Below are 10,443 nucleotides of genomic sequence, written 5' to 3' on the forward strand. Positions count from 1 at the left end.
GTTCTATTAGTTCTACAGCTTCAGTTTCGAAACTTTCACGCTTAGTAACACATACAGCTGTTCCCTCACCACAGTGCAACAGTGAAAAGTGACCCCTTTCAAACAGTGTCGCGTTCCGAACGTTGTTTAATTGACATACTTGCGGTATTTTAAAAATTAATATCATAACAAAAATAAACACCGGTATTCGGTATGAACCGATATATCGCCCAGCACTATGTTCAATGTTTTTAAACCGTTTTGTTTACATAATTGAATGTTATTAAATGTATGTATATATTCAATATTTATGTTGTTTGTCCAGCTTCTTTTAAAAACCCATATCGGTTGACCGCCAGTTAAGTGTTGATTTTTTATTTTTTTTCCCCCCTTTTGTTTGTTCTTGTCTGTGCAGACATACTCAGGACTCTTCTGTGTGGTCATAAACCCATACAAAAACCTCCCCATATACTCAGAGAACATCATCGAGATGTACAGGGGCAAGAAGAGGCATGAAATGCCACCTCATATCTACGCCATTTCTGAATCTGCCTACAGATGCATGCTTCAAGGTAAGACCATAACAAATATTTCTTCTGATGTCTCAGTGTCTCCATGTGTTACAGAAATAACATTTTTGAATCCTGCATTTCCGCTGAGAATTTTTGCAGTGAAAAAAAATAAGGTGTGTTGGGTTTTCTCAATCTTTAAGCACTTGCTTTGTTAGATGAGACCACCACGTTGTTCAAATAAGCAGACAAATGCTCCACCTTTTGCCATTTTTAGCAGTTCAAGATTTCCTAAACCCTAAAGCAGAATTTGAGCTTACTAGCAGTTTCAGCCAACCTTTAATGTTATTGGCTGTACTTTGTGTTTCATAGTATCATGTGATGTAGAGCGACAGAAATGGAATGGTCACTATTTCCAACGGTGTCTATTATATTTCAGTTTATTTTTCCACTCTGAGAGATAAATAAATTTTCTCTGCCGCATCTGGTGCTTTCAGATAAGCCCCAAAAACAGAAAGAAAAAGGGCTGCATTTTTTTGTGTTTCACTGGGCTTGAGTTTGTCTTGCCCCAGCTGTGGATCGGTGTATATTAAAGGGAAAAATGAAAGATAATACATCCATCAGACGCTGTGTTCTTCAGCTACTACTAAACTGCAAGGTTACTCCAGAACTAATTTAGATGTGTTGAAAGAATTAGGGAGTCATTTTTTTTGTATACAGTGCTCTGTTTTTATCATATGTCATTGGCTGTGAATACTAAGCTTCTGTCCATCACAGCAGGAGATCATACAAAGTAGGTTTTTCAAATGGTTTTTCAAATGCTTTCTGTGTTTTCTTACTGGTTATTTTCTCAATGAAGCGGAGAGGTCGTGGTTTATTGTAAGGCAAGATCAGGAGATGTAATTCTCGGATTCAGTCAACTGTAATTTTTTTTCTACCACTGTCATAATCTTTAAGTCATCTCTTAGTAAATCTGGGGCAGTTGGATATTGGAGTGGGCAACTATGTGTCACAGATTAAGATTGTGTTCGGCAGTGATGTTAGTGTGTTCCATTACAACTGAATAATTTAATCTTTTAACTCTCAATTTAATTTTCACTAGAAAGGTGTTTATTTTTCGAGTTTATACAATCAATGAACATCAAATGTAGTCCGGACAGTGGTTTAATAAATGTAACTGTGTTTCGTAATATGAGATTTGTGTTTGTAAGTAGGCTGCACCAATTCTGCACTTCCACTGTGTGGAATGGAATTCTTGTATTTTGTTTCATTGCTGTAGCATTTGTGATTGAAATAATTACTTCTATATGTAAGATTTTATTAATGTAATGTACACTACACAGGGCTTGCAAAATTTCAAAATCGCTGGTAGCCCTTCGGGCTGACATTCTTCAGATTTTGGTAGCCCAAAATGAATTTAAGTAGCTTGAATAATAAAAAAAAAAGAAAGTCATCAGCTGAACTTCACTGCGGACAAATCAGCATGATTAAAAACTTCAGTGATTGCCTTTTTTCTTCAAATAACAAGTCAAGAGAGTAGGGGTGCAACGGATCACAAAACCACCATCATATTGCATTGTCATATCAGATTTTGAGTAACAGATCGGATCATTTTGCAGATGAGCAAGAAAAATATGGTTCTTTATTATTTAAATAACAGAATACTTCTTTGATACCACAGCAAAAACTAGTAGCATATAGGGATGTAACAATTCACTCAACTCACGATGCGATACGACTCACGGTACTGATTTCACAATACAGTTTTCTCACAATTTTTCTTTTTAACAAAATGAGATTTAAAACGAATTATAAATGAAAAGGTGTCCTTTTATTATTTCTCCAACAAAATGCTGCATATTTCTTTGTGAAATTGAAATATGTCAAATAATAAAACTAACTTGAAATTTTTTAACAAATCCCAAATCAAATAATTAAATACAAATAAAATAAATCTCTTCATATAAACAAACTAATGCTTTGGCTGTGCTGAGACAACCACTGCATTTTAATCGTGATCCAAACAAAGATGCTAAATACATGATATCTTGATTGGAATGAGATTGTATAATTTCAAAATTTGAAGCAAAAACAGAATGGTCTGATTTTAGCTTTGTGACTGAGAACCAAATGTCACTCTCTGACAGCAGGTGGCGCTTATGAAACAGCAGGTTTTTATAGGCTGCTGCCCCTTTAAAACTGATTGCACAGATCCAATATAATGATGCACTTGAGATTCCCAATTCTATTTTATACCCCTTCCCCTTCCCCTAAAATATTGAAAATATTCACCTAAGAATTGGGACACCACTACTATGCCGTCACACGTCATCATACGTCATCTAGCTTCTACAATACACCCACCAATACTGGTGTGCATTAAAGCCTTTAATTACCATTCTATATTAATGCGCTGCTTACTGACACACACACACACACACACACATATATCAGAGATCGCGCAGCTCACACATCAGTATTTAAACTTTTATTAATAACAGTTTAAATACTGAATTGCTACGTTATATTTTCCAGCAACAAGAGGATCAAATTTTTGAAGTAAACTCACTCTAAAAAGAGAAATGCACAGACGCGCATACTTGCAACTTTCATCTCTCTCTCTCTCGCTCTTAAATTGGCAATATTTGAGAAAAGGGTTTAGCGATTTATAATTATTGGGGGGACTAGCCCCCCTCAATGTCTACGGTGGTTATCGCCCTGATCAGACATATAAATATGTTGTGACACTATCGTGCAGTCTGTAATGATATGACGTTAGCAAACTTTAGCGATTTTTTGCAAACATTTCTTTGAGTAACATGACTGTAAATATGAACTCACGATTGAATGTAACATAAAACAAATTATTATTTTTCATTAAAAACTTTATTAATGCCAAAAAATGCTTACATTTGGGTCTTTTTGTTCGCTCGGGCAGCCATGTTGCTGCTGAAGCCGGTTTACGCTGAGATAATTCATACTCCTTCGTTTGAAGTGTGGTCCCGAAAAATCTTCGTTTGAAGGGCTATCTGGCCCTTCCCCTTACCCCTACCCCTCCAACCAAAAGAGAATCAAGAAACCCCTACCCCTTCACGTGATCGCGTGAAACAGAGGGGAAAGGGGAAGGGTTAAGGGGTACATTTGGGATTGTAAATCAAGGAAGGAATTTTATATCACTATTCAAGATAGCCTATTGGGCAGGGTGGTGAAACATTGTGGTAGCCCGAATGGAAAACACAATAGCCCCGGGACGTTGGGCTAGCGATTTTGCGAGCCTTCTACTGTTGAAAAGATTGGGGTCTGTACAATATTTTAAAAATGTTTTTGAAATAAGTCTGCATCTGTTAGATCAAAAATACAGTACTGTTATGATTTATTATTACTATTTAAAATGACCATTTTCCATTTGATTATATTTTAAAATATTATTTATTTGTTTTGATGGCAAAGCTGAATTATTAGGAACCATTACTCCATATTGGGGCTGGGACAATAAATCGATGCTTCGCGTTTCGTGGATCGATTCTGAGATTTTCGGAATGCATCGTGATTTTCTCTCGAATCGATTCTGAGTTTAGTTTTTAACAGCAGATTGTGCTCTAGGCTAGTTTTTAACTGCACACTCAAATGCTTACGAAGAAGAGCACTTGCACGTTCGGCTGAGTAATGTAAGTGGTTAAATGTACTTGCACATTGACTTTTTAATGCTTTTATGATGCAAGATTAATGTAAACACAGCCCACTGTGAATGTCCTTGTAATTCACTTCAACCTTTTCGAACTTTATGAATTATTATTTTGGGTTTAAATGGTGCGTGTGTAAGGAACTGGAAGCAAGCAGAATACGGCTATTTCTAAAGCACGCAGTGCCATCTGCTGTTAAAAAACTAAGCTCCGAATCGATTCAAGAGAGAATCACGATGTCTTCGGAAAATCTCAGAATCGATGCAGAATAATTTCTCAATCCGCGTTGCATGTTTATTGTCCCAGCCCTACTCCATATATTATTTAGTGTCACCTGATCCTTCAGAAATCATTCTAATATGCTTATTTACTGCTCAAGAAGCTTTTATTATTATTATCAATGTTGGAAATGTTTGTGCTGCCTAATAGCCTATATTTGTGTGCAAACTGATTAAATTTTTCATGTTTTTGTGATCAATAGAACTCGAATCGATTCTGAGTTTAGTTTTTAACAGCAGATTGTGCTCTAGGCTAGTTTTTAACTGCACACTCAAATGCTTACGAAGAAGAGCACTTGCACGTTCGGCTGAGTAATGTAAGTGGTTAAATGTACTTGCACATTGACTTTTTAATGCTTTTATGATGCAAGATTAATGTAAACACAGCCCACTGTGAATGTCCTTGTAATTCACTTCAACCTTTTCGAACTTTATGAATTATTATTTTGGGTTTAAATGGTGCGTGTGTAAGGAACTGGAAGCAAGCAGAATACGGCTATTTCTAAAGCACGCAGTGCCATCTGCTGTTAAAAAACTAAGCTCCGAATCGATTCAAGAGAGAATCACGATGTCTTCGGAAAATCTCAGAATCGATGCAGAATAATTTCTCAATCCGCGTTGCATGTTTATTGTCCCAGCCCTACTCCATATATTATTTAGTGTCACCTGATCCTTCAGAAATCATTCTAATATGCTTATTTACTGCTCAAGAAGCTTTTATTATTATTATCAATGTTGGAAATGTTTGTGCTGCCTAATAGCCTATATTTGTGTGCAAACTGATTAAATTTTTCATGTTTTTGTGATCAATAGAAAGTTCAAATAAAGAGCATTTATTTGAAATATGTTTTGTAATAATGTGAAAGGGTTTATGACACTTTTGATTCATTTTGTGTCATTGCTGAATAAAAGTATTAATTTATAAATAAAAAAATAAAAAACTTTTGAAGGGTAACATATTTGCTTTTTTTTGTATCTGTAAATGCCATGTACATAAAATTTTATACATTTTATGAGTTCCTACATTGGTACAGTTTTGGTAGTAGTGAACAATCATGCAAACTTGGAGTCAAAGAAGTTTGTCCAGGAAATGGCGAAGCATTTGGCATCAATGCAATGCTGAATTCTCTATCAAAGCTGACTCCCTCACATAGAAGGACAGGCCAGTTGTCCAGATCTGTCAGAGGCCAGTGAACAAGAGCCGTCCCAGGCTGGGAAAGAGAGGCTGACCTGCATTGTGGGGTACAATGTCGCCTTTGTGTGCCAATGGTTGGGGGATGGGGGGCAGTACATACTCTGACGTGCTGGGTCAAGTGTGGCTGGGACACATGGATGCTAGTGTCTGCCTCTGGAGGAAACACCCCTAACTATGCTACACGTGCCGGCATCATTAGAGCTACAGGGATTACGGCAGTGGAACCAAGTTGTTTACTTTTCCTCTTGAGATGTTTCCTCCGTTATGGCTTTGTTCCAGTTATTGTTTAAGCACACTTGTGATTTCAATCACATTTATGGTTGGAAACCACTCTATTACACTCTTTAATCAGAGCACCACAACTGGCCAAAGTTTAATCAAAGCATCTGATATGGTATGCTAAGATTAAGTCTAAAGCATAATAGTAACAAGCCAGCACATTTTCTTTGTGTTGTTGGCGTTTTCTGATTAGTTTTTGTTGTATAGTGATAGTTCAAGTGGCCAACATTTATCAGCATCAGCAGATATCAGTCCAGCAGATAGGTGTGTGTGAGAATTGAGTAAATACTGTGTAAAATAACTCTCATTGCTAGATATCCGCACTTCCATTAGCCTTTGAAAGACTCATATTAATCAAATATTACCAGACTTTAGATACACAACGATGGTGCATTTTTAAATGCCATTTGAGCATAAAACATTTAAGGGGCTGTTTGTGTCAGATTTTTTGATGATTTGAAATGCAGTTTAATTGTGAGTGTGGCAAGCAGTTTTTGAGATTTCAGGATTTCCCCATTCAAACAGATAGATGCAAATATGGCTGCCGACTGAACACACTTTCCTTCAAAGGGACATTGCTATTACTCTGTATTATAACAAACTTCATGGTGTCCAGTCTATAGATAATAAGAGGAAAGTGATCAGTTAGAGGTTTGTTTGCTTATGAATTCTAACAAACTTAATAGATCAAATAATTTACTGCTCTGTATTGGTCTATTAAAATGGAGTATTTGTTTAATGACATGTCTAACATGCAGCTTTAAAGGCTGAATGAGACTTGGCTCATACTAAGGTAAATTTTATAATGCCTCTGGACACACTGACTTACACAACCACACATCCATTCACATCTGTCTTATATTAGTCTGCCAGAAACCAGCCATAATCCCCCTCTCTGGCTGTTGACCAAACTTGGTTACAAAGGGCTAATTATAACAACTTTAGTCAAATAATTTACTGCTCTGTATTGGTCTATTCAAATTGAGTATTTGTTTAATGACATGTCTAACATGCAGCTTTAAAGGCTGAATGAGACTTGGCTCATACTAAGGTAAATTTTATAATGCCTCTGGACACACTGACTTACACAACCACACATCCATTCACATCTGTCTTTTATTAGTCTGCCAGAAACCAGCCATAATCCCCCTCTCTGGCTGTTGACCAAACTTGGTTACAAAGGGCTAATTATAACAACGTTAAGAACTTTGGAAGTGCTGATCTTCACTTCAACTGTAACATTTTTTTTTTGAAAAGGCCCAGTCAGTATAGCCACTGGAGCGCAGGAATGTCAGTGGCACCCGTCTCTCTTCAAGGCATATGGAAGCTATGAAATCTAAACACGGTTACTGACTGGAAAGTTATGTCTGAAACATATAATTACAGCCTTTAAAACGGCAATCTCAAAACCACATTTACCCAGTGTGGAGGCACACTTAAATTTCAATTATGCTAAGAGATGTTGAGCCCCCTAACTTATCATTTAAGCACGGAATGGGATGGAATAGGTTGTTATGTGCTATGATAGTTACTGTTCTGTGGAGTTTTTGACCCACCTGTTACCAATACATGTGTAATGAGCAGTAATGTGTTTCATGGCTTTGTCCTTTTGAACTCGGCCCAGGTTGTTGCAGAGAGATCTCATCTGGTTCTGAGCCCACTGGAACATAGAGATGTTGTGTAGATTACATTGACCCTATATTTCAGACATTCTATTTTTGCTCATGTTCAAGTTGGTCACGCAAATTTTCTGTACTGCCTGACAAAAAAGCTGCTTGCTTAAAAAGTGACTTCAGTGTGAACAGTTCTTCATACATTGCTATTGAGGTGAAATTTCACTATAGTGTGACCAAACCGTAACACGTCAAATTTATGCAGCCCTGTGTCACAGATATTTCTACGAGAAGCACAACAGAAAACGAGAAAAAATAAATAAAAAAGAATTCACCACCCTTGGTGCAGTACGCATCTATACTATGATTTACTCTGTTTTAACAAAGCATCTGAATATGCAGTGTTAGAGGAAAACAAAGCATCAGGTAGACAATTGGAGTGACTCCTAACGCAACAGAAATGAGTGGAATAATATTTACCAAAATTAGCAATTTTTAAATATTGGTGGACTTCAGATCTATCTTGAAATGTATTTATTTTAAGAACATTAGGCTAACTGTTATGAGTTTATAGTAAAGAATCCCTAATATTTTTATTTTTTGACACATTGCCCGCCCTTAGTCGATGATGGATTGTTTATTATAAGAATACTTTTCTTTGCATTAGGCCAGATACACTTTTAGCCATTCAGGGCTAGAGTGCCAGACCTTCTGTCTTCTGTTATCGTTCAGTATTGTATCATCTTCCTGAGAAGTCATTCTGACAGGCTTTGTTTACCTTGCACCTTTCTGCATCACCATGAGGGGTGAAACAGACTTGATTGTCTGATCAGTATGTAAACACGGACTCATTGCAAATTCAAATTTAAAACCATCACCATGTATTATAAATTGATGCATTATTAAAATATTTTCCTACCCTTATGCTGCTCAGATTAAATTATTGGCAGCCCTTTTGGCATTCAGTATTACAGTCATTTCTTTCAGCTGTGGTAGATGTTGTTTATGGTCTGATAGGAGGCACAAATCTCAGCATCAGAACCAGTTTCTGATGTGTTGACCTCATTCCTGCTTAAGCAAAAACAGTCACAAATTATTTTATGTGTTGGAATTGCCTTTTGTTATGTCAACTGCAGTTGTTCCTGTGCATGATCAATTTTTTCCATACTTTGTGCAGTTTCCGAAAACAGTGCCATATTTCAGTTCAGCCATGATATTTTGCAATGAACTTTATTTGTTAGAAACTGTTGCAAAGCGAGGAGCTGTACATGTTTTGAGTCCAGCAGCACAGAGTTTTACTAGCCTTGGCACATGCACATAAGAAAGTGTAATGAATGTTTGTGCTTCCCATGTTACTGAGGTGAAAGTGGCTGCAGCCCTAGCATTGGAAGGTTTTTTCTTTGTGTCTGTGACTGTGTCCAGCCTCCACTCTGGTGTCTGGCAGCGATGTGGTTTGGTATGTGAGAAATGTGTCCTGTCGTAGGTTAATCCAGAAGAGGGGGGGAGGGGTAGGGTGGGCCAGCTGAGGGGTGCGGAGTGAGAACTTGGAGTTGACGCTCACAGTGGTCCTCCAGACTACCCTGATTTTAACTAGAGAGAGTCTGATAGTTGATTTGACCGCTCTATAGAGATCATTTATAAAAGCAGAATTTTAAGCAGTTATTACTCCAGTCTTCAGTGTCACATGATCCTTCTGAAATTATTCTAAATGGCTGATTTGGTGATTTTTCTTTAATAAGAAACCATTCTTATTATTAATTTAGAAAATTAATAGAGAGTTCAAAAGTACAACACAGAACATTTAATTGAAACAGAAATGTTTTGTAAAATTATAAATGTCTTTATTCCCACTTTAAATTGAATGCATCCTTGCTGAGTGAAAGTATTTAAAGGACAAACTATTTATTTATTTGGTATTAATGATGATCATTTGTGTGGAGACTGGTAGTTATTCAAAAGATGTTAGTCAAATCAAATACCAATTTAAATATTTTTTTCACACATTTGCATGTTTCTATGCAGTATGGAATTTGATTTTTAGTTATGTCTGGATATGTGTGAAGAAAAAAAAACAATTTGTGGTTCCAGACTATTGCCCCTATTCCGTTTTATAAAATATGAAATTTATCATTTTTAAAAATAAATGTATCATACAAGTGTGCTTTTCATGGCTTATGAAGTTTGGCGATATCTATATTCAATAAGTTTGTCTCTTTTTTTTATGTTTGTGGTCACATACTTTTTTGTTTTTGAAGAATTTGGGTCAAAAACATTTAATTACACTGGAATCATTGGCCCGCATATCTTCCAGAGCAGGTTTGGAACAATCAATGAAAAATGTAATGAAACAGGAAGTATGCGAGGTATGATCTGCTGACCATGCCTTTTCATATTACAAAGATAATGGTAGTGCTGGGCAGTATGACCAAAAATTTATATCACGGTATTTTTCAAAATTATACCCGTCTCATGGTACATGAAGGTATTTTTTTTTTCATGCATGACCGGGTGTTAACCATATTTTGATTCTGATTGAGAGAGGAAATACTGCAGTATATTGACTTTGAATGCCCTATTTTACTGTCATGATGAGTGAATATTGTCAATGAGTGAATTACCACACTAAATAGTGACTAAACACGACCTCTTTTAATACATGTTAACCAGGAGTCACTCATTTATAATCGCGGCTTCGTCTGATAAAATCAACATGCATCTACACTAAAGAGCGACTATGCGGTTGTTTTGGCTATATTAATTTTTTGTCTCATGCAGCGTCTGAGTAACAAAAAAAAAAAAAACAACAAACAAAAAAGTGCATGTGATATTAACAGATGAACTACGCTCATATTTATAATTCCAAACAATCAGTAAGTGACAGGTGCTAGGAAACGCTGTTTTGTACTC

The 10,443-nt window shown here is 36.4% G+C and overlaps 1 protein-coding gene across 1 annotated transcript in view; it reads left to right on the forward strand.

Annotated features, from left to right (window-relative positions):
- LOC107581403 (myosin-10-like) overlaps positions 1–10,443 on the forward strand; it is a 60,440-nt gene that overhangs the window by 12,345 nt on the left and 37,652 nt on the right. Inside the window, exon 3 of the mRNA XM_016266961.1 lies at positions 395–551. Coding sequence (XP_016122447.1) covers positions 395–551 — 157 coding nt within the window. The remainder of the gene's footprint in view (positions 1–394; positions 552–10,443) is intronic.

The sequence above is a fragment of the Sinocyclocheilus grahami genome, unplaced genomic scaffold (genome assembly GCF_001515645.1).
Source record: "Sinocyclocheilus grahami isolate Dianchi unplaced genomic scaffold, SAMN03320097.WGS_v1.1 scaffold34.1, whole genome shotgun sequence".
Taxonomy (NCBI): domain Eukaryota; kingdom Metazoa; phylum Chordata; class Actinopteri; order Cypriniformes; family Cyprinidae; genus Sinocyclocheilus; species Sinocyclocheilus grahami.